Here is a 25,112-nt window from a genome sequence, read left to right as displayed (position 1 = left end):
TCGGGTCTCAAAGTACAGAGTGCTCCTGGGCTCTTTCCACCTTGACTAGATCCTACTGGCTTCACATCCCTAACTCTAACCCAGACTTCCAGCCAGCCAGCTTCAAGTCCACCCCCTACACCACTCTTCCATGGAGGCATCTTTAGCAAGCTCTCCTCAGTATGGAAGCCCATGGGTGTGAGAATAAGCCCCTGGGTCCCAGCATTCCACTCAGTCTCATGAACTTTGATGTGGCTTCACCCAGATTGAGGAGCCACGTGGGGCACACTTTTTCATGAATTGTCCAGCCCAAGCCCAAGCCCAAGCCTAGAATGGGGGGGGGGGGGAAGCCACATTTGTTTGCTTGTTATCCCTGATCCCTTCTCTGTCCTCTCTTTCTAAATTTCCCCTAAAATTGTGGGACAGGAACAGGATAATTCCTTTATGCCCCATTTGAATTACCCTTCTCCCTTCTCATCTCACCCTATGCCAGGCCATAAGTGATAGACTGGAGCTTCTATTCTAAGACAGAATTCAATATTCTGAGCCTCTTTGGTTCTGGATGGTTAAAAAAACAAGAAAAAAGGAGAAAAAAAAGAAAGGTCCTTTCTTATCATTGCTTTTTATTTTCCTTCAGTAACCAATCCCCCAGGATTCAGGCCAAGACTGAGGAAGATATCATGCTCAAAAAAACGAAAGCAAAAATTTAAAAAGACAGTGTGTAAGATCATGTATTAATCTTGCTTCTGAAGCTTCTAAACTTATTCCCTAGCACCAAGATATGTTTCACTATTGCCCATGTTTCTTTCCAAACAAGAATGTTTCTACACAAAATACTGTAGCAATGCTTCCGAGATGTCAGGGCTACACAAAGAACCAGAAGTTGGACATTAGTAACTACCCATCCAAAGCTCTCCACTGAAAATAAGAAATAATGGAGATGAGAAACATGGACCCTCTAAATCAGTAACATGAGTTTCCCCTTTCATGCAGTGAATTTTCTCCCTATTTGTGAGCCCTTCACATGCCCAACTTTTCATACCTCAGTTTCCTCATCTGAGAAAAGAAGGTGTGGGGCTGGAGTTGTGGCTCAGTGGTAGAGCACTTGCCTGGCATGTGTGAGGCACTGGGTTTGATTCTCAGCACCACATATAAACAAATAAATAAATGAAAGTCTATGAATAACTAATAACATTTTTTTTTTAAAAAAGAAAGAAAAGCAAGTGCTAAGGTTTGTATCTTAAATGTCCCCCAAAGGCCCATGTGTTAAAGTCTTAGTCCCCAGTCTGTGCCATTATTGGGAGGTGGTAAAATCTGTGGGAGATGGCACCTGGTGGAAGGAAGTTGGGTCCCTGGGAACATTCTCCTGAAGGGGACGTCAGGGCCCTGGTCCCTTCATGTCTCCCTCATTGCTTTTTAGCCACATGGTAAAACATCTTGCTTCACCACATGCTCCCACCATGAGGAACTGTACTATAATAGGCCCAAAGAAATAGAGCCAACCAACCATGGACAGAAACCTCTGAAACCATAAGGCCAGATAGATCTTTGCCCCTTGTATAGATCATCTCAGGTATTTTCCACAGCCTCAGAAGACACACACAGGACAGTTGATCCTAGATGATCTTTAATGTCTTCTTTAATCACCCGTGCATCCACAGTGAAATAAAATATGGATAAAGACAATTTTAACTGAAATCATGTATGATAACGCTCATTGCAAGTTGCATTGCTAATACTGAGAGGACAAATTACAAAGTAAGTATTCTGAGTACTACAGAGCTACCATCAAACATATCTTAAAATCATCTGAAGATTTTATTTGTTCCAGAAAGAATAAGACATCCTTATTGTGGCTGGGCATGGTGGTGAACACGTGTAATCTCAGCAGCTCCAGAGGATGAGGCAGTAGGATTGCAAGTTCAAAGCCAGCCTCAGCAACTTAGCAAGGCCCTAAGCAACTCAGCGAGACCCTGTCTCTAAATAAAATATTTTAAAAGGGCTGGGGATGTGGCTCAGTGATTCAGTACTCCTGGGTTCAATCCTCAGTACCTACCCCCCCAAAAAAAGATACATTGTTATTGTGCAGTGACTTGATTCTCACATATAATAGCTATTCTTTCTCTGTGCCACAACATTGTGGGGAGACAAAGTGGAACAAGGCTCAGGTCCTACCTTCCCGGTACTTGAGCAGAATGTCCCAGAGGCTGCGCCGGGAGCAAGGGTCCACCCCACTTGTAGGTTCATCCAGAACCACTGTCCTCGATGTGCCCATGAAAGCAATGCCAATTGAGAGCTTCCTCTTCAGGCCTCCAGAGAGAGTTTGGGTTTGTTTGTGCTGATGCTGAACTAGCCCCACATCCTTGAGAGTTCTGAAACAAGAAGAAAGGCTTCACTCTTCTCTCCAACACTTGAAAGTTTTGCTCTGAATTCCACTCCACCTAGGAGACTATGGTGACTGAGATATTTATAGAACACAGGTACATCAAAAAGGCTTGGATGATACATGTGCATAGGAGTCTTTACAGAGTAGCATTGTCCTTCCACATGGGCAGATGACACCACACCCCTTTGTTAAGTGTGATGCTGGTCAACAGTGTCTGCCAAGTAAGGTGACTATAAAATACTTTGTCTCCTCCCTGGAGAAGCCTCTCCATTTCATTCAGATATCCTGCCAAGGGGAGACCAACATCCCCTCAATATGGTCGAATGGTTGAAGCATCAGTGTGGTCAGAAGAAGAAGAGCTCCAGAGCTCACTTGACAAGGCCTTTAATTCTCTGGACCACTAGGTACTCAAATTGTATCTCCCTGATTTCCTAAATAATTAGGAAGTCCCAAGGACAAGCCACTTTTACAAAATATAAATCCTCAATTTCCATTAATATAAAAATAAGCCTCTTATTCTCTCAGGGATTTTTCATTCTTGAGAGTTCCAGAAAATTTCAGATACCTATCCCAAAGACTTCCCTGGGTGAAGCTTTATCCTCCATGTCTATGGTTCCACCATCTTTTCTCACAAATAACTGCCACTCCTTACCATCATTATACTCTGTTAAGTCCACAGGAAGAGACCTACTCCTACCTCATCACCTGATTGAAGTCTCACTCCTTGTTCAAGACCCAGCTTAAATCATGCCTCCCTGAAACCTTCTCCTGGACATTCAAACCAAGTGGGTCTGATACCCTAAGCTTCAGGGCTTCTTATCACTCCCTGATAGCCAACAACTGAAGGGCCTCTCTGAACTCAGGGAGACTGTCAGACTACACGGGCAATGTAGAATCACAGAGGTTCCACATAATCTTGAGATTCAGCAAGAGTCGGGTTTGGAAACCTTCCAGAATACTAAGCAAAGCACTGAGTGAGTCCCAAGAACTTGCTTGCCTGATGACTAAGGAAATTTTTCATGTCTGCTTTATTATTTATATATTTTCTATCCTAACACAGAAAGAGCTATAGCTAGCTTCTTAGTGTCGAGTTTTCAGTCTATGCATTTTATATTTAGTTCAAGTTCAGAGTGTACTTTCTGCTGGTTAAATCTCAACCTAAACTTTTGGCAGTAACATATGCACCTGCTTTCTGTGTTACCCACTGTTGACAACATCCAAGTTAGAAACAGGAAGATGAATGGTTCAGTTTCAGCAGGAAACTGATGGACCCTATAGTCTACCAACATGTTCCCATCTGGGTGATTCCAATACAGCAGTGGATGTGACTCTCCCAAGCTCGGTCTGGACCCAGTAATCAGAGATCAGTCAGTAGAGAAGACAGACAAGAAAATATGTCAATAAATTGTCAAATATTCTCAAACATGCATCTTCTGATTATATTTCTACATTAAACCACTCCCCCTTTTTTTTATTGACACAGCTCAGAATGCCTATACTACCTTTTTGGGCAGACCTACAGTGCTGCCTCACTTTACACTCCAAACAGGCCGAAATCCCACCTTCTCATTATTCTTGGCCTTGTGATTCAGAAGTGGTTTTGACTCTGAGACACTCTAACCTCTACCTGTGGGTCTATCACAGCACATTCCCTGCACAGGTGCCAGGCAAGGTGTTAAGTGATGGCACTGTGCTTCTGTAATGAAATGCATCCAAACAGGCTGAGGTTTGCTTTCTCTTATCCCTTAGGCAACTGGCTAGCATCAGTCTGTTTTACTCTGTGAATTTGCTTGTTTTTGATGGAAATCTGCTTTTCCAAAACATTTTGAACTTTAACATATTAAAATATTTTATGGTCAAAATTACTCATCATTTTTTTCTTAATTGGTAAAACCAAGAGTAATAGACAGTAACAATGAGGTAGAGAGAATAAGTATGAGTCTATTTTATTTGTGTGCATTTTGCAAATTCTTTCAAGATTGCACAATGCTATCTACAGGTGCTGGGTGTTTATGATGTACATTTGGGGATAGGGGCAGCAACAAAGCATAATTCCTTCTCTAGGAGATCAGCATCCTATGAAGACATCATATATACACACCCAACTAGAATACAAGGAGAAGAAACACAGTGCTATGGGTAACCCACAAGAGACTGTGAGTTATTGGTCTTGAGAAGTCCAGCTTGAAGTACAAGTTTCTATTCACATCAAAGTGTAGTAGAATTTAATCATGGGTTTGAGGAATGTCATTTATTCAATTTATAAAATTATAACTTTTTAAATGTTAAAAACTTTTAGCACTTATCCTGGTTAATCATAATTAACATTTATTACACATGCATTCTATGCCAGGTTTTGTTTTAACTGCTTTGTGCTTATAAATAAATATATTCTACACAACTTTCCAAAAAGGTTCTATTGTTGGAACCCTATAATATTTGGGAAACCAAAGGTAGAGAGAGTATATATTGCAAACAGATTTCTAAGCAAATGGCAGAGCTGGATTTAAACCTAGCAATCTAAAGCCAGACTATGCCATTATAGCCTACTGGCATCCACTGGGTCACTGTGACACCCATCAGACATAGCTGTTAATGATCCCCACTCTCGATATGGACTATAGTCCTTTCCCAAGGATATTATGCTTATTTTCCCAGAACAAAGTATGGAGCCTGATGACTTAATTTGTACCCATGGTATATCCATTAACATCAACGGAGGTCTAATGACTTGACTTGTTCTCCAGGAAAGGATACATTTCTAGGACTTTAAGTCACAAGGTATTGTCTGGAGAGACTAAAACATTGCCTCAGGAGCCATTTCCATTTCATTGGTTTCTGATTGTGGTTCAGCTACTTTGATTAAATTTAAAGATTAGAGAAATATTATGGTTTGGATCTGCAATGTCCTCAAGAAAGTTCATGTGTTGAAAGCATGGTACCCAAAATAGCAAGGTTCAAGGGGAGGGTAGTTAGGACATGACTGGAGAGTAAGGGTTATAATCTCATCGGATTAATCATCTGGTGGATTAATGATTTGAATGGATTAACAAGGGTAACTAAAGGCAAGTAGGGTGTGGCTGGAGGAGGTAGGTCACTAGTAGCATTGCCTTGGGAAGTATATCTTTCCCTGTTCCCTTTCTCTGTTTTTCCTCCTTTCCCACTGCCATGCCCTTCCGCCATGATGTTCTGCTTCACAATTGGTTGACCAACTGCATTGTTCTGGGCCCAGAACCATTCAGTGGCTCTACCATGTACTGAGGCCTCTGAAATTATAAGCCAAAATCAATATTTTCTCTTTTAAGTTGTTCTTGTCAGATACTTTATCTACAGCAATGAAAAGCTGATTAACACAAGCAGAAAACAATCTGCAAACACTGGTCATATTTTTACTTGATATATTTTCTTAAAAAATCCAAGGTCATAGAGTGGCTAGTATTTTTTTTTTAATTATTGATCAGTCACATACCAAAAAGAAGCAAATACTTCCTGCAAATTTATTTATTTATTTATTTATTTATTTATTTATTTATTTTTATTAATATAATGTGATTTTATTAAATTCATTCCATTTATCCTCCCCTTTCCCTTCCTTCCTCCCTCTCATTCTCTTACATGGATTCCACTGATCTTCCCTATATCTTAATGATATCTGATCCCCTCCCCCATTGCCTTCTTTCCCTTATTTTGCTAAATTAAATTTCAAATTTCCTTCTCAAAAGAACATGAAAACTCTCTAATTGAGAATATGCTAAACAGCAGGAAAATAAGGAAAGGACTTTCTCTCATATTATCTAGTGGAGACCCTGTTTCAGAGGTTTCACTTCAGGCATCCATTCATTTATTCCGCAAATGTTTACTAAACCCCTACAATGTGTGGTGCCTGCCATCTACTTGGCTAGAGAAACGAATTGAATCTTATTTATAGTTTTAAAAAATATATGTGAAGAAATATAAGAAAGTATAGTAAAATATGAGAAAGGTAATAGTAAAGCCCCACGCATTGTGGGAACTTTCAATCTAGTGAAGAGCATTCTCCATTCACCTTCACCAGTCCCAATGACTCACGACCAAGGTAGACCCTAGACCTTGTCTTTCCAGCTACCATAGTTCCTCCAGTGTCTCAATTCTGTGAATTCTTTTCTGATCACATGTATATTTAAAACCCCTCTCTCTACTCAGCAATGACTTACTCCACCAAAAATCAATTTTTCATTTTTCCTCTTCGTTTAAGGTCCTTCCTCCCCTCACTTCCAAGTTTCTAAGTCCATGGCCATCAATATAATAACTTCTTTGCATGCACCCTTAACCCTGAAAAATGTTGAAGCTAAATACAGGCTCCCTTTACCTCCTGCTAACTTACCTGAACCAACTGTGCTTGCAGGAGAGCCAACTGCCAGCTCTTCTTCTAGGACCTTTCCCCTGTCCTCTATAGGCAGTGTTCCACCAAGCCTCTAGTGCATCCAAATCACCCATTCTCTGCTGAACCACTCTCAGCAATGTACAGATATGTTACTGTGAGTTGTGTCTTTGAAGCATCCTTTTTTTTTTTATTGGTCGTTCATAACATTACATAGTTCTTAATACATCATATTACACGGTTTGATTCAAGTGGATTATGAACTCCCGCTTTTACCCCGTATACAAATTGCTGTATCACATCAGTTTCCCTTCCATTGATTGACAAATTGCCTTTCTAGTGTCTGATGTATTCTGATGTCTGTCCTATTCTCTACTATCCCCCCTCCCCTCCCCTCCCCTCCCCTCCCCTCCCCTTTTCTCTCTCTACCCCTTCTACTGTAAATCATCCTCAGGGTTATACAAAATGTCATACAAGAGGAAAGGAGGGGTAAGACAAGATAATACAAATGAAGCATCATTTTTTTGACCTCAATTTTCCATTCTGGTACCATCCCATTTATTTTCTCCCTTTTGCCGAAAAATTCCTGGGAAAATTTTTACCAACTTTTGTATTGTTACCAACTTTCTCCCCAATTTTCTCCTTCTCTTTTCTCTTTAATTGACTTGAGTAAGATTTTCACCCCTAGCACATTACTGACATCGCTTTTCTGAAGGTTACCAAAGACATCTGCATACTAGCCCAAAGGTCACTTCTCAGTCTTCCTAGTACTTGGCCTGCAACAGCACTGATGCACTGATCTTCCTCCTCCTCAATGGGCCTGGTCCACTCTTTTTTCTTCCTCCTTCTTTCTTGGTTTCTCTTGCTTTTTTAACTTGTTCCTCCTCAACTGTCCATGACTGTGTCAGTGTGTCCAGGCTCTGCTCTGGACACAGTGACACTGTGTCCTCTCTTTGCTCTACTTGCACATATGCCCTCATTGATCTTGTTACTACCTCCAACCTGAGTTCCACAGTGTAGGCCAGAACTCTAAAGGGTAACATTAACCATATAACATCTCATTGATTCAAAACCCTCACATGTTCCTCTCTTGACTATTCATCTTCTCCAGGCCAAAATAAAGGCCAAAAAAATCAACAACATATCTCTTGACAAACGTTCACTCTAAAGCTTCTTCGAGGGATGCCACTCTCTTGAGCTCACATTTTAATTAAGCTAGACATTATGGAAAACAAGGGGTGCTACAGGACACTAATAAGGAGCATGTTGGCTCTAAATCCAATGTTTTCAGTTTTCCCTCCCTCTAATTGAGAACTACTGTCCTAGAACATGATCTCATTCTGATTGCATTTGCAAAATTGGCTTTGTTGCCAGGTAACATGCTGTGCATTGATAACCATTAAGGTTGCCTGGTACCCAAATAAGATGAAGCCAATGTAGCATTGTTAGGTGCATGATTTAAACCGCCAATCATGATCACTGTAGAGTTTACTATAGCCCAGGGTAGACACAATATTTTAAATTAAAATAAGTGACCTGTGACTTTTAATATAAGAAATTTGGTTGCACGTAACCAATTTGTTATTTTGTAATATGTAGACCATACAATGTCTAGTCATTTCTTATTAAGTGTATACTCAAATTTAAGACAGACTTACATAGTAAAAAGTGAACATTTTTTTCCTGTACATTCAAGAGTGCATTGTCATTTACACTATAACTATTCGTACTCACTTTCTGAAGACATCATAGGTATGAACGAGCCCACTGTACAGTAGAGAATGCCTTCCTCATGTGCCAACAAGGTGAATTTTAAGAGGGGAAAAGGGCCAGACATGGTGGCACACACCTGTAATCCCAGTGGCTCAGGAGGCTGAGGCAGGAGGAAAAGCCCTAAGCAATTTAGCAAGACTCTATCTCAAAATTTAAAAACATAAAAAGGGCTAGGGCTAGGGATGTGGCTCGGTGGTTAAGCACTGGTTAAGTTAAAACTAGTACAGCAAAGTATTTCTGGAGAAGCAGTTTGCCACCTTCCAGTGCTGTTCTATAATCACTAACAAATCATCTTCATTTCCCAAACCACTGGAACTTACTAAGAAATATCCATTCTGAGTCAAGGGAACACCACCAGAAATGTGCTGGAGAATACCCTTTCCCTTACCTGGCACTTCTCCAGAGGCCCCCATCTCTCATACTACAGCCGAGAAACCATCCCAAAGGAAAGACAGCAGAATGCACCTGGCATCCGAGAGTCTTGGTCATACCCACGTTGCCTGTATGAACTGCATGGCCCGATCACCCTGACCTTCAGTTTCCTCATCTATAAACTGGAGACAGCCCTCCCTGCCTCCCAGGGAAGAGACACTGCTATGACACCACACCTGTGGTCACACTCAGCACAGATCACCTCTTTAGCACTTCCCTCCAAAGACATGCTAGGGGATCCCACCAGCCTTCCCTTCCTCAAATTCCTTCTGCTCACTTCTGCAAAGCTTATGTTTTACCACCAACCCAATCCACCACCTTCTCTTCCCTGGATCTATGTCATAGCTGCCTAAGAACCCCATCTTTTGGTCCATGCTCCACAATCCTCTTTGATCCAACCCAGGTTATTTTCCTCAGTTTGCGGTGGCCTGTGACAGTGTGATTTACGTTCTTGTGCCTGGTCTCAGATGTACTATCAGTGCTCCTTCCATCTGTACTGGTGGTCTCCCCCGTGACCGTGGCATTTGCTATAGTGTAGCAAGACCTACCTTCCAGATCTGAAGCCAACCACAATCCCCTGCTCTTTAACACCTGTAAGTGCACTATACAGTTCTAACTCCTTGCTGTGACTAACACGGTTCTTTACAACCAGTTCTCTTGCTTGCTTCTGTGTTATTTTTATTTTAGGACACCCCTGGGAACCCTTAGCTCCAGACACATAAAATTCCTCCAGCAGCTTATCCACACTTTCCCACATTTGCTCAGCTCTTCCCCACTTCAAAGACATAACAGATCAAATGCAGTGCCTTCCCTGGAAAGCCCTCCCTGATATTCCCAGTATTCGTGGGTATCTTAATTCTATGGTTGAGAACCATTTGCTAAATGTCTTCCTCCCACAAACACAGGCATAGCTGATTTTTTAACGTGTCTCTTTTTACACTCTTCACTTACAGAACTAGGCAAGGACAGGAGGAGTAAAGAGACTACTGTTTACTAACTTGTTGACTTGCTGCTGTAGCTCCTTCTGGGTCCACCCTGGTGCCTTTATGGAAGCAAAGAGTAGGAGATGTTCCCGGACGGTGAGATTGGCAAATAGGACGTCCTGCTGCGGACACACCCCCAGCTCCATCCTGACCCTGGACAAGTCTGTCTGCAGATTCTTGCCATTGATGATGATGGCCCCAGAAGTGGGAGGGTAGAGCCCTGTCAACATGGATCTGCCAGAGAAAACAAATTAGCATGGATAAAAGTGATGCTGAGACTCTGAACATTGATGATCCAATCAACTCCCAGATGAAATGCGTATTCGATGAAGAACCAACAGTTTCTACATCTGCAGTTAAAAGTTCTGAGGAGGTTCAGGGGACATTGGTTGATTAATCTTGGAAATGTGAGAATATGTTCATGTCTATACCCCCATATGGATCACTGTGATCATAGAGCACTAAAGTTGTATCAGACTTTCAGATGGAAAATCCAACTTTATTTGTATAATAAAGGAATCAAACTAAAGAAATAACATATTTTCCTCGTAACTGAGCATAAGCAAACAGAAATGTCAACCTAGATTTCCAACCTGTGGCCAGTCCTCCTCCTGCTTTCACCAGACTATTTGTCCCTATCAAATCCACAAGAGTTGAGTGATCCATTACCCAATACTCACTTATCTGACTTCACCAAGCTGAGGATTGCCTAGTTCTGCTTCCTTGTTTCAACTGTTTCCTTATTTATAAAATGTTAAGAATTCACCTATATTAGGACTATCAAATATACTCCTAAGTATTTATGCAAGAGAAATTAAAACATGGCCATATGAAGGTATTTACATGAATATTCATAGCAGCTTTGTTCACAATCACTAAAAACTGGGAACAGACTCAATTGTCACCAACAGATGAAAACATGACCAAACTGTGGAGTCTCCATACAATGGAATACCACCCATCAATCATAACACCAAGCTGCTGATAGATTGCAACCAGGCGTGAATGGGCTAAGCAAAAACAAAAACAAAAACAAAAACAAAAACAAAACAAAACAAAAAAAACAGGCACAATTCCATGTATAACAGATTCTAGAATAATTTATGGGGACATAAGATAATGTCTGTGTTCCCATGTAATACACTGTGAACACAGACCATTCTTGCAGATGGAAATCCAACTTTACTCTTATATAAGAGGAGAAGTCAGTATCCTTAGAAGTTGGTTCCACAACTCCTCATGAATATTAAAACCCTCAGATGCTCAAATGCCTTATATAAAATAGAGTCTGAGGTAGGAGGATCATAAGTTCAAATCCAGCCTTAGTAACTTAGTGAGGCCCAAAGTAATTTAACAAAAACCTGTCTCAACATAAAATAAAAAGGACTGGGGATGTGGCTCAGTGTTTAAGCACCTCTGGGTTAAATCCCTAGTTAATCCCCCACTCCACCCCCCCCCAAAAAAAACACACAATGTAGTGTTTTCAAATAACCTATGCAACCCTCCTATATCATTTAAATCATCTCTAGATGACTTTAATACTTATACAATGTATATGGTGTATAAATAGTTATCATATTATATTGTTTAGGAAATAATGACAAAAAGTCTGTACCTATTCAGTACTGAGTCAATTTTTTTCTCAATTTTTAAAAAAATTTTTTTAGTTGTAGATGGACACCATACCTTTATTTGTTTTTATTTTTATGTGTTGTCGGGGATTGGTCCCAGTGCCTCACGCATGCTAGGCAAGCGCTCTACTACTGAGCCATAACCCCCACCCTGTCAAATATTTTTGACCTGCTATTGGTTGAATCTGAGGGTGAGGAGCCCATGGACATGGGGAACCAACTATACATATTCTGTAGGAGTCTCCAAGGTTTGTTTTTAATGGTGAAGACTGAGCTCATTAGTGGGCCTCTTGGATTCTCATTAAGCCCTGCTGTAAAGGCAGGAGCACTGCACAGGACTGAACATGCACTTCCCAGGTTCACTAGCTGCAGCCTAGTCAGCAAGCTTTAATCTTCAGGGAACTCCAAATTTAATTCTCATCATTCTGTTAAACAAGCACACCAAGCTTTCTTAGGCAGAACTGTACATTAGTAAAAGCAGAATGTAGAATGCTAGCTTTGGGAATTATCTATATAACTTGTGCTTCCCCAATTTGCAAGCACTAAAAGAAGTCTCAGAGAGTTTTTGGTTCTATTCCAATTTTTTTCTGAGATTTCTTCTGCCCCCTGTCAACATGGATTGAACCCAAGGTTGCTTAGCCACTAAACCACTAAGCCACATTCATGGCCCTTTTTATTTTTTATTTTGAGAAAGGGTCTCACTAAGTTGTTTAGGGCCTCAATAAGTTGCTGAGGCTGCTTTTGAACTTGCGGTCCTCCTGCCTTGGCCTCCTGAGTCCCTGGGATTGTAGGCAGTGACCAGCCCATATATAGATTCTGAAGCCTTGTATATATTAATTTTCTGTCTTTCATAATAAGCTTGAGGCAAAATCCTTTGTATTATCTTCATACGTTCGTCCTATATATTTAGTGACAAAAGGAATATGATTTGTTTTTAAGAGAAATCTGATAATTTCAGTGGGATAACCTTTAGCATACCACCTATTCTACCGCCAGCTCAGAACTATGACTATTTGAATTTATTGCTTTTCCAGGGTCACATAATTGGATTCTTTAATCAAATCTAGACCCCTGGACCCTAAGCCAAAACCCAAATTTCAATAAAAAAGCAAACAAGAAGCAGAATATGGAAAAAAATAATTAAAATGATTTAAAATTTTGCAAATATAGTTCTGCTATTCAAAAAAGCAAAATTATCTTGCCCACTAGAAAAAGAAAGTATCAAAGGATTTTCCAAAACTAAAGTAAAATATAATAAATTATTTGTAGGAAATACAAGAAGAAATATTTAAAAAAAAATCCATCCACCGGAAATGGAGAAAATCTTACTGAGTGAAATAAACCAGATGTAGACTATCAAGGGTTGAACGTTTTCTCTCACAGGTGAAAGCCAGAACAAAATAATGGAAAGAAGGAAGCTGGGGAGGGGGTCAGAAAGCACAGAGATTATCAGGAAGATCAGTGAAGTAGAAGGAGAAGTAGAAGGAGGGAAGAAGGAAGGGAAAGAAATATGAAAACCATTCTGACAGACTAGTGTTTATATATATATATATATTCACCTTTGTGTACATATGTAAAGTACCAGTCAAAAATAAATAAAGGAGTGAAAGGAAGATCAGTAGAGGAAGGAGAAAAAGGGGAGGGAAAAGGAAAGGAAAGAGGAGACGAAATGGGGATCAAAATCAAATTCTTTGTGCATATAATTTCGTCAAAAAGAATTCAAACACTATGTATAATTATAATGATCTGATAAAAACATTAACAGATTGACTTGGTTAAAAAAAAAAAAACAACAACTCCATGCATCCTATCCTTCCTCAGAAGCTACTCTAGGTCTAAAATGTAATTGGGTAATTGTGTGACATAGATCCACTCTGGGGAGAAGGCTCTGACTCTCTCCTGTGTCACTGAACTCTGAATTGGACTAAAAAAATACAAAGGAAAAAAAAAAAAAAAGAAAAGGAGTAAAAGAAATCAGACCTTCGGTGTCATGGGTAAACTAGTATTTGTAAGAACAAAGGAAAGCAAATTGGGACGCACATGATGGTGGTTTTCCCTGCACCGTTGGTCCCCAGCAGTGCAGTGATTTGGCCTCTGTGAAAGGTGAGGGTGAGGTCTTGGACAGCCACCTTGTGGCCCTCATGCTCCTTAGTCACAGACAGCAGGGTGACTCCTGGAGTGTCTCCTTCAAGCTCTCCTCTGCTTTGCGGTAATGACCCTGTGAGAAAGATGAAAATTCTTTCTGATATGATTTCAAAAGCCCCCCCAAAACATTTACACTTATTGTTGCATTGTTTTCTTTAGAATCGAATTCTAATTCTGTGACATGCAAAGCAGTTCAAAAATCCTTATTCAAAGCAAAAAGAAAGTTACTTAATGGCAGAAATTAAGTGAAATCACAGATGACAGTTTCGAACCCTTATGAGAAATAATTTGTAGAAAATACAAAAATAAAGACACACACATGTATTTCTTGATGGAGAGAAAAGAACAAGGTAGGTGAGTTACACACCAAAAGGTCCAAAAGAAATATTCTGCTTGATGAGAGTTGATAGGTATTGGTTAATCTATTCCAAATTTTCTAAAAGATTCATGTTTTACTAGTTTAATCAGAAAAAAAAATTACTCCCAATATTAACTCATAGCATACAAACACCATGATGGTGTGGGAGACCAACCTTGCATGTGACTGAGTCACACTCCCCGGCTGGGTACTGAGGCACTCAGTCACAGAAATGTGGCAGAGCTCTCCCCACCCTTCTTGGGTTTGAGGAACAGTGCCTCATGCCTGGGTGTATCTTGCTGCAGCCCCATGAGTGTAGCTATGCTCACTTATTCCTTTGTAATATGACCCCTTGCCCTGTTTAGGATAGAATCTTCCATGGAAGTGCCTTGTGTGTGTCCCCTTCTCTTACTGTGCCCTTGTATGTGGCCTACCCAGGTGTCAGTCAACCTGCTGACAGTGGACATCATGAAGATAGACTCAGCCCCCTGAAACCTGACCCCTTGCCTCATTTGAATAGCTTCTCCTCAATAAAAGGGGTCAGCGCCTGTTCTCTCTCTCTCTCTCTTCCTGAGGACCTTTAAGGTCAGAGGATCCGTCATAGTGACCCCAATGAAAAAGGTATTTGTGTCTCTTGTGTGGTTATTTTGTGCAGCCCAGTCAGCCCAGTTTACCTGGAGTGACCTCTGAGCCTTTTGGTCGTGAGAACAGAAACCCGGCATGATGGGAATTTGCAACTCCATGGGTGGTGCACCCATCTGAGTGGTCCTTTTATAGAAGTATCCATGTGTCTGGCCACAGAAATGGGCTGTGACTAGAATACAGCTATATGAGAACAGTCCTGCCCTCATCTCCTTAGAGCAAGCAGTTTATCCTAAGAGCATTATCCATTGGTAAGTGGCATTGATATTCTCTCACAGAAACATGGAACAAGCTGGCATGTGTGAAATCACTTTGACATGTTTAAGTGTACCACACCTGGCAACTGCTTTGCTTTTATTTTATTTTTCAATGTCCTTCATTTTTGGACAAATGCTTCAGTTTTACCAAATTATTAGAGATGCACAAATATAAATGATACATAGAATACAGAGAGTGGGAGTGCTCGGAATAATAAGTAATGTGAATATTCTGGGGTTCCTGGGCTCATGCGAACAAGATATGACCAGGGGACAGTGCCTTGCATTTTAGTCCTGCAGCTGTTTCTGAACCCAAGACAGTCTGAAAGTCAGTTTCTAAGAATCGGTTCTAAGTTCTAAAGGCTCACCCCAAAGTGAAAATCAAAAATCAAACGGACCAGAATACAAATGGTGCATCTAATGGTGCTACTCCTTACATACCTTGATTATCAAAGTTCCCATTGAAGAAGAACAAACTAGAACTTAGAGAGCGTCGCTGTTTCTCTACCAAGCCACATATACTCTTCCAATATGATGCAGTGAAGGGGAAATACCATGGTTTCCTTAAACCAAAAGTTCCTAAAAATTGAATTAACATGAATATAATTATTTTCTATGTAAATGAAGACTCCATAATAGAATACGTTTTCATATTTTCAATATGCATCCCATGCATAAACCAGTGATATCCTGAATCAGTGTATTAGCTTTGAAGGAAGCCCTAAATCTCCTAAGGTCCAAGTCAGGGCCATCTGCTAGGACCCACTCACATCCAGTCCCACTAGGAGACTTTGAGAAGTGCTCAATAAACCTTTTTTTGAATAATTGTTGATTCTTCCCCAGAGTAAAGTCTCATCCCTGCCCCACATTGCTACTTTATTTCCTTATTGCTCATCTCATGCCGATCTTTGATGTTTGCATGGATTCCTGGATAAGAAGAGGAGCATAAAGTAAGTAACTGAAAGAATAAATCAATTAAAACTCCCACAAAGAGGAATAATTCATAATGCTAACATTTCCATATGAAATGTATCAACATTCTTCAAACGTATTCTTCAAATTCATTTCAGTCCATTTAACAGCCACTTTGCCCTCATTAGAAGTTGAAATGAAAGGGGATTTAATTATTAACACTTTTCAATTTTCTTTAATGCATCTATTCTAGCTTAAGTGTGATGAGTGCAACTAACCTAAAGGCCTAAATTCTACAAGTGATTGGAATACAAAAGGTTTATGCGAAGACTAGTTTTGCACTTTGACCACCAAGCAAAAGAGAAATATGCAAGTGTTTACATAGTCTAATCAGATTATTCAAAAAGATGGTCATATTCTCCAAGGGGAATGATGGACCTATCATCTTTGGAAAAGGAAGGGAGTGTGTAGTGTTGTTATTGGGTCTAGTATGACCATTCACTGTGGGCTGACTTGTGTCCCCCAAAATCCACCATTGAAGCGCTAACCTTCAGGAGTTCAGAATGTGACTGCATTTGGAAAGATGATCTTTAAAGAAGTAATGAAGGCAAAAGGTGAGTCCTAATCCAACGAGACTGGTGCTTTATGAGAAGAGGAAATTGGAGATGGAGGACACAGGAAGAAGACAGCCATCTACAAGCCAAGGAGAGAGAAATCAACCCTGCTAACACATTTGTCTTCCAGTCTCCAGAGCTATGAGATGATAAATGGTTGTTATTTAAGGTACCCAGTCTGAGGTATTTTGCTACAGCTGACTGAGCAAACTATTGCAGGCAGGGTTCTCAAAGAGCCTAACAAACTAAGCATCATCCCTACGTAGAAAGAGGATGAGTCCATCTGGGTAAGTAGTTCACATCATATAGCATTCCTCTGGCTCTCTCTGCTTTAAGTGCTATCCAGAGTCTTTATCTGGATTAATTTACATGGTGCTGCAACCACAGATATAGCATTACCACTTCTGTCTTCCTATGAGAAAGGAAGGGACAGCAAGGCTTGTCCAAAGACACAGAGTTGGTGCTCTTAGAAGCCACACAGTGGCTGGTCTCCCTTTTCATGCCTATCTGAGCACACAGGTGCAAGGCAAGCAGATATTGACAAGTTCCTTCAAACAAGTTGCCCTTGCCTACAACAAGCAAAGTGATTCACCCCAGCCCTAGGACCCCAGTTGCTTTAACTGCCAATTGCAGAATAAGCCCTTGTTCACACACATGTGAACAATTCACATGTGGAAGTAAAAGGAGATAATAAATAAACAAACAAGTACATCAGGAAAATTTTTGTGCAAATGTTCATGAAGCAGCCCCTTTCCTGCTAAGGGGTATCCTAGGTGAGTGTGCAGTCACTGTCATGGACAGTGTGGGTGAGCATCACCTTCACAATAGCAAATCCATAATAAGACTCAAACACTTTGGAATTGAGTTAGCAATCAAAATCCTCTGAATCTAGAAGACTAAATGATAAAAAAAATGGGTACCTACATCTGAGTGCAAACAAGATAACTGTAGTTTCATTTATAATGGGAAAAAGGCAAAAATTATTTAAACATGCAAAGAGGAAGGTGCACGAAATTATTTCTTTCATTTGATGACATATTGAACAGCCTTTAACAATATTTTTAAAGATGTGGATAAATGCTTCTGATGATACTATCTTTTTAAAAAGAGAGAAATATATATACAATATGAACCCAGCTATGTGCAGAAAAGTATCTGAAAAAGAACAGAAAAGACATTATTAGCTCTGTTCAGTGAGATTGGAGATAATTGAATTTTTTTCTCTCTGCTTATTCATAAATGCAAGTACTTTTAAAACATTTCATAATAAGCATAGATCCATCTGAAATATTACAATGAAAGTTTTTAGAATCAACAGGAAAAGAACAGTACCTCTTGCAACTGCTTTGCTTTGTACCTCTATGAAGATTCTAGAGGGGCAACTAGGTGCAATTTGCCTTTCCAAAGGAAGCAATCGAATATCTTCACGTTTGTTTTGCCACAAAAACAAGACCTCAGCTCTGCTCTACTTTAAGTGGAAGTTATGCAAAGACATTTTATGTTTCTCAATCTTTGGGCCATTACTGAAAGAGATGGTCACCATACATGTGGGCACACAAATGCACATTCATATGTACACACACGAACATAAGTGTACATAAACAAGCACAAGTACAACAATTTCAGGAGTCATGACTCTCCTTTAATGGAACAAAAATGCTGTTTTTTATTGATCATGAACTCATTTACTCATTTGAGTTCTGGGAAATCCCACCACTCTCCAGCCCCACTCATGGTGGGGGATGTTTGCTGACAGTAGATAATGAGTACTCTGAGTAATGGCAGAAAGAGAGGAGCTGGTTTTTCTCCCAACACCCACAGTTCCAGCCCGAGAATGAACAGGGCTCCTAAGACTGCCGTACCATGGCAATGAACCTCAGGAGGTCACCTGAATTTGGAACATCTAACGCCTTGTCTTGCTGTTCTCCAGTTTGCATCTTTCTGTTCCAGAGAGATGTCAGCTATTATACAAAATCAGTTAATCTTTCTCTGGTGGTATAAGGGTCAAGCTAATGAATCAGGCACAGATCTTACCTTCCTATAACCTTCATTCTAGTGAAGATGATCAAGCAAAGCTATTGAGAAGAAACCCAGGTGACAAGTATTACAATTGCAGAGTTTCCATCAACACTAGCCTGCTTCCATTGAAGCAGGCTCTTTGAGGGGAGGACAAGACTTGAGAAAGAAGAGGCAGAGAGGCAGTGTGGTGACGCACACCTGTAATCCCAGTAGCTTGGGAAGCTGAGGCAGGGGGAACTCGAGTTCAAAACCAGACTCAGCCAAAGAGAGGCACTAAGCAACTCAGTGAGACCCTGTCTCCAAATAAAATATAAAATAGGCTGGGGATGTGGCTCAGTGGTCAAGTGCCCCTGAGTTTGATTCATGGTACCAAACAACAATAAAAAAAAAAAAAAAAAAAAAAAAGAAGAAGACGAAGAAGAGGAGGAGGAGGCACAGAGGATTAGGGAAATATTGCTAGATTTATTAAATACAGGATACCAGATTGAGTTTGAATTTCAGACAAACATCAAATAACATCTAACTATAAGTATGTCCCCAAAATTATTTGTAGTTTTTCTGAAATTTGAATTTAATGGAGTGTCTTGTTTTCTTTGGTCATCCTGTGTGGTGATACCAGACACATTGCTCCCCGCATCAGTGTGACTGGAACAGAAAGAGAAGCATGAATGAACACCAGGAGAGGTAAGAATAGACTAGGAGCCACAAAGCACACAAACCTTTATTCTGTAGGCATTTTGGAGTTAGGGAAGTTTATCAAGACAGGGGAGGGTTGGATCCACACAGTCAATATTTAAAAACTGTGACTTCATGTCCACATGGAGGGTAGACTGTGGACAATGGGTGGGACCTAGAGATATGGGAAGGAGTTGTAAAGGTAAAAACTGGTCTAGAGCAAGGGCAAAGAGGCTTGAACTAGGGTGATGGCTTCAAGGACAGAAAGGAGGGGAAAAATATAAGAGGCATTTCAGAGTTAGATAAAAAGAAATTAAAGATAAATTAAATATTAAAGGTTGACTTGCTTAATTACGCCATCTCAGTACTAATATATCCGGACTTTTAAACTCCTCTCAATTAATCCATTAATCTAACTGAAGCAAGGAGGTGCCAAATCCATGTGAGTGTGGAGGTTCCTCAGCTCTTGCCTGCCTTTTGCTTTTGCTTATAAATCCAAATTTGTTTTATGTGCAACTCCAGACGCACAGGCCCCCTGCTCACATTACCAAATGTAATCGGGCACATTAATATGTACATAGGCCCTCAGTGCATACTGAGCTTTTCTCCTCAAGGGGAACTGCCTGCTGGCTTGTGGAGACCAGGAAACTAATTAGCATCATCCCCCCACCAGAAAAAAAAAAAAAAAAAACCTGACAGTGATAAAAGGAGAAGTCAATGAGATTAGACAGATAGAGCTGAATCAGATTTAATTGGAAGCACATAAAGAAGAGTTTATGAAACGAAAACTCTCAGAGAGGACCAGCTGTTGGCTCATGAGCTCGAACAGAGCAAGGAGACCTGCCATTGACACTGAGTCCTACAGCCTGGGGAATTAGATGGTGCCCCATCTATAGGGGATTGAGAAACTTCAGGGTCAGGCCTGTGCAACCGCTTTGTAAGGAAGAAAGAAAGAAGACAATGGAGAGAAAGCATTTGGGTGGAGTTTGGTGTGTGTGTTTATGGTGCGGGGAGAGAGGAGAGTCAGTTCTCACTCTCCCATCTGGGATAGACCCTCGTACTTAACAGACTTTCAGAGATCCTTGATTTGATGACACTTTCGCAGGTATTTTAGAAATGTGGGAAGGAGCACTTTTGGTGGGCACCTCAAATGGGTGTTTTTAAATGTAAGTTTTTATAATTATTAAACAGACAGAGGAGCCAGTAGATCAGAAGATGAGAGCTGCCATTGAGAAGAAAATTTATTACTCATAGTTCTCAGTAGGAACAAACATAGGGTAGCACCAAACAGAGGGAAGAGGAAATGTGAACATGAGCCTATACAATGGTTTCTAAGAGAAGGAACAGGTGAGTAGGATTAAATAGGATTAAAATTGATTTTTTTTTTATAAAATGTCATTAGATTATGGGGCATAAAGGATTCCTCTAGTTATCTCAAACCTGGCCTTGGGTAATCACCGAGGCAGGAGATAATGCCCCAGAGTGTGAGAGCCCCATAAAGGAGGTGATGGGAGTGGGGGCTCTAGCCTGGAGGGTTTGCACAACAAGTGCACGCTCACAGGCCAGACACTTATTATCTCTGGGAAGTGTCTAGCCTGGGAGGGGGAGTCCCTCCAGAGCCATTAAGGCCCCAAGATATTAATCATCAGATTACAGAAAGTAAAAAGGCATGATTAATGTAAAGGGGGTGGTACAGGCTGGGGATGTAACTTAGTGGCAGAGCAATGCCTAGTATGTGAGAGGCCCTGGGTTCAATCCCCAATATCCAAAAACAAAACAAAACAAGCAAACAATAACATAAAAAAAGTTTAAAAGAAAGTATAAGGAGGATGGCAAGTATCTCATGAAAATCAAAGGGAAATTAGTAGAAGAAAGGGAACAAAAATGTGGGTGAGAAGAGGAAGGGGAGGTGCTGGGGAGTGATACTAACGAAATTATACTGTTATAATAGGTGCATGTGTGAATATGTAACAAGAAATTGTTAGGTACACCTATAATGCACCAATAGAAAATGTTGAAAAAAATAAATAAATGAAGGGGATGATGCAGTAGTCTTCAGTGTGCAAAGCTGTGGGATAGCAGGTGTCCTATGAAGTGCAGGACAGCCTAGCCCGACGAAGAACAGTCCTTAACTTGTGTTCTGTGAGACCCATCACACATTCCTGCAAGTGAGAAGTCCCTTTAGTTATCCCAGCTTAGACACATAAACCCAAAGTTTCTGTGCAATTTCCATGTATAGCACATTGAATTCTGCAGGAATGCAACCCTGTATAACTAGGCAGAAGACTATCAAGTGATGCTAACGCTGTTCATCATTTCATAGCACCACACTATCCATAGTGATGCCACTCAGTGCTTTTGAATTTGCAGTGCCACACAGCTTTATCAGCCTTCATTTGGCCCATGACATGCAGAAGAATTGTACTGCATTTAACACTAAGATTTTTAACTCAGCAGAGGTTAATGAAATGCACTAAATATCATTATCAAAAGGCAAAGTAATTTATATTACTGCCTATATATATATATATATATATATATATATATTTCAATATGAAATTAGTTGTGTAAAAATTATACATTGAAATGACTAACATGAAAACTTTCAATTACTTTTCAATCTTATTCTGATGCTATTCCCAAATATCTACCCTCTTGGCATCTCTATATCACTGTTTCTTTGGTCAATTCATCTTCTGTTTTCTATCACCTACTAAAGAATAAATCTCTAAAGTTCTTAAAAACCTGGAGACTGACTGGAGGCACTGACACGGAATGGAATTATAAAATAAGAAGCAAATCTTTTGCTATGTGTCCTCATTCCCTGGCCCGTGTGATGACACAGGAAATTACCTGGTAGGTTGCTTTTAAATAAGACTAAGATCACTTAGAATAAGTAAAGTTCTTTCATCCATTTCAATCATGTCTAATTTTTCTGCCTATACTTTTCTACTTGAATATAAGCTTTCTCCATCTTTGTATTACATATATTTAAGTCTGACCTGTCATTACTCACTTTCACATGAAGTTTTATTCTAGTGTCTACATTTATGCATTTCCTTTACTTTTAGTTCCACTAATGGCTTCGGATCATTTTCAATCCAGACTTACTCCTCATAAGGGCAAGCATCTGAATACCTCCCTCTGTGTGCTGATGAAGTCAGACCTGAGCAATGAGAACTTATTGTTTTATTACAAATTGCTTCCTATATCTCTTTCATGTTGCAATTAAAACATGACATTATTCTTCTTGAATTATACATGGATATAGGTTTTATTACCTACAAATATCATTTCAAAGAGAACTTCTAGAAACTGCCATACAACTTGTAGATGTGAAAGCCTCCTCAACATTTTCTATCATTTTTATTGTTTGTTGTTATTGGCTGACTTTGTCAAAGTTGAAAATAAATGCTTTATAGAATTAAAGGACGTGCAAATTGCCAGCACTAGAACTTTAACTTTTGAAATGGGAAGAATCAGCAATTTCATGATAATAAAGGAAAAATATTCATTGCCATCTTTGGCTATCTCTATGTCTTTTATTTTTAAATTTGTGTTTTAAAGACTTTGTTGCTTTGATGTTTTATTCTGGAATAGACTCTGATCTTCCTTCCTATCTAGCCTATGGCTAAAATTGTTAATGTAATCACAAAAAAGAAACTATTAAAAATCCACCACTTTCTTTCTCTAAACACAATGTAGAGATGGGAGTTCATAATTTAAAGGTGGCTGAAGGTCCTTTCTCCTTTACTTCCCTTTACAAGATGTGGAATCCAGTCTAGCTGGGAATCTTAACTTATTTGAAGTCATAAAACACATTGGCCTGATAAAAGAAAGGGTGAAGATGTCCCCTGGCAAAGAAAGGTGCATCCAGGTGGATTTAAGAGAGACTTAGAAAGTAAAATTAGCAGATCTTTGTCTCAGTTTGAGTGTGGTAGGGTGAGAACCAATTTTGAGGGAGCTCGAGGCTCCTCAAATTAGTGTATTGGGAGAAGCTAACCACGAGAGATAGAGTGGGATTGTAGGAGTGGGAGCATGAAGATATGGGCTGACATTGCAACTGTCACCTAATGGGAAGGCAGGGAATGTGGAGCCCGAAACAATGGAAGAAGAAGAGATGTGGAGAGGAGCAAGAGATGCTGGTTTTCCCTAAAAGAATGACAGTAAGTTTCAAATTCAGAAAATTCACACAGCATGGTCCCATAGGTCAGGGTAGATCCATAAGACAGTCAAATTTGGTACTTTAATCTGCGAGTCCTCTAGATAACATTTCTTTTTTTCTTTGAGCTCATTTAGTTTTGGTGGGGGGGAATAACAAAGCTCTTCTGGAAAGTCACCAGCTTAGCGGATACTCCCTTGACTCTTGGGATGAGGAGTGACTCAGTGGTCTCTGGGTGGGGCCTTTCCCACCAGCACTCAGCTGCTCTGGGCCAAATTGCCTTCCTGCTTCAACTCAGCCCCAATTGCCCTTTCTTCTCTCAAAGATGACCTTGGGAGTGGTCACTTTTGCACAGCAGACCCCTATCTCAAGGCTCAATCTTTTCTAAATTGCATAAAAATCCATAGCAAAATTTAAAACCTGAATCATTTTCAAGTGTATAGTTCAGTTGTGTGTATGCGCAACATACACCAACATGGTGGTACCACCATCACCCCCACTCATTTCCAGAAATGCTTCACCTTCTCAAAATAAAACTGTCCCCATTAAATTACAATCCTTCACTGCTTCCTCCCCAGAGTTCCTGGAAACTCCCATTCTTCTGTCTGTCTCTATGAGTTTGCCTGTTTTTAAGAGCCTCATATAAAAGTGTCTTTTTGTTACTGGGCAACTCAAAGCTCCTGTTTAGAGGGTCAGGAGATGCTAACCATGAGACAGAGTGGGACTGAAGAAGTGGGTGCAATCTCCTCAAGGTTCATCTGTGTTACAGAAGGTGTCAGAAATTCCTTTCTTTCTAAAGGTAGTAAGATGCATTGTATGAATATATCATTTATTGATAGATATTTGGGCTGCTTCCACCTTTTGGTTCTTGTGAATAATGCTTCTATAAATATGGGTGTACAAATATCTCATTTAGACCTTGCTTACAACTCTTTTGGAGGCTCAGTCTTTTCAGTATTTCTTGCTCTCGCAAGGAGTCTTTTCTGATAGACTCATTTCTCTATTTCCTTTCTTCATTCCAGCCTCTCCAATGCATTCAGATCTCATTTATCAAAGTCCTCTAGAAAGCTCTCGATGTGCTCACCTCTATATCCCCCTCCTCATTCATAGTCTCTTTCCCCAGAGAAATGCTTTTGTAAGTTTTTGTACATCATATGTCCAGGAGATTAATCACTGATGTCCAGAGCTGCCAGAAGCAGGGAAAAAAATGAGAAAAGAAATGAAAATCTCATTCTATTCAAGGGTCCAAACAAGAGAATCCATATACATCTACAAGTTCAAGCTGCAAACTCATCATCAGAAATGGGATACAGAGCCAGAAAGCAGCAACCTGAGAGATTAAGAATGGGCACAGACCAAAGGCAGGAGGAGAGAAAGAACACCACAGAATGTCAGAAGCCTGACACTCATCTTCCTTCCCAGATTAGGAACTGAGTGGATGTTGTAGACATCAGAGGAAGTGACTTCAAACCCTACAGTAGGAATGGAGCGCTACTGCCAATGGATCTCATTACCTGTCCCCTCACCTATAATCCATCTTACCTACAACATATATCATTATCTTTTGAAAGACACTGTCTACTTATGATTAAAACAAACTGAAAACTTCTACACCATAAATAAAAAAATGAAGAGGCAACACACAGAATAGGAGAAAAATATTAGCAAACCACGTATCTGATACAAGGACAATGTCCAAAATATATAAGAAACTCCTAAAATTCAAAAGTCAGAAAACAACCTAAATTTTAAAAGGGCAAAGGACCCAAACATTACTTAAGATA

At 40.0% G+C, this 25,112-nt stretch overlaps 1 protein-coding gene across 1 annotated transcript in view; it reads right to left on the bottom strand.

Annotated features, from left to right (window-relative positions):
- The window catches only part of Abca13 (ATP binding cassette subfamily A member 13), a 441,561-nt gene that overhangs the window by 213,655 nt on the left and 202,794 nt on the right, over positions 1–25,112 (bottom strand). The window contains exons 36-39 of the mRNA XM_077796801.1: positions 15,388–15,525; positions 13,585–13,762; positions 9,929–10,147; positions 2,155–2,351 (exon numbers count right to left, since the gene is read on the bottom strand). Of these exons, the coding sequence (XP_077652927.1) occupies positions 2,155–2,351; positions 9,929–10,147; positions 13,585–13,762; positions 15,388–15,525 (732 nt within the window). The remainder of the gene's footprint in view (positions 1–2,154; positions 2,352–9,928; positions 10,148–13,584; positions 13,763–15,387; positions 15,526–25,112) is intronic.

This window comes from Urocitellus parryii, chromosome 3, assembly GCF_045843805.1.
Source record: "Urocitellus parryii isolate mUroPar1 chromosome 3, mUroPar1.hap1, whole genome shotgun sequence".
Taxonomy (NCBI): domain Eukaryota; kingdom Metazoa; phylum Chordata; class Mammalia; order Rodentia; family Sciuridae; genus Urocitellus; species Urocitellus parryii.
The sequence above is the reverse complement of the archived record's forward strand: the minus strand, read 5'-3'. Positions and strand labels throughout refer to the sequence as shown.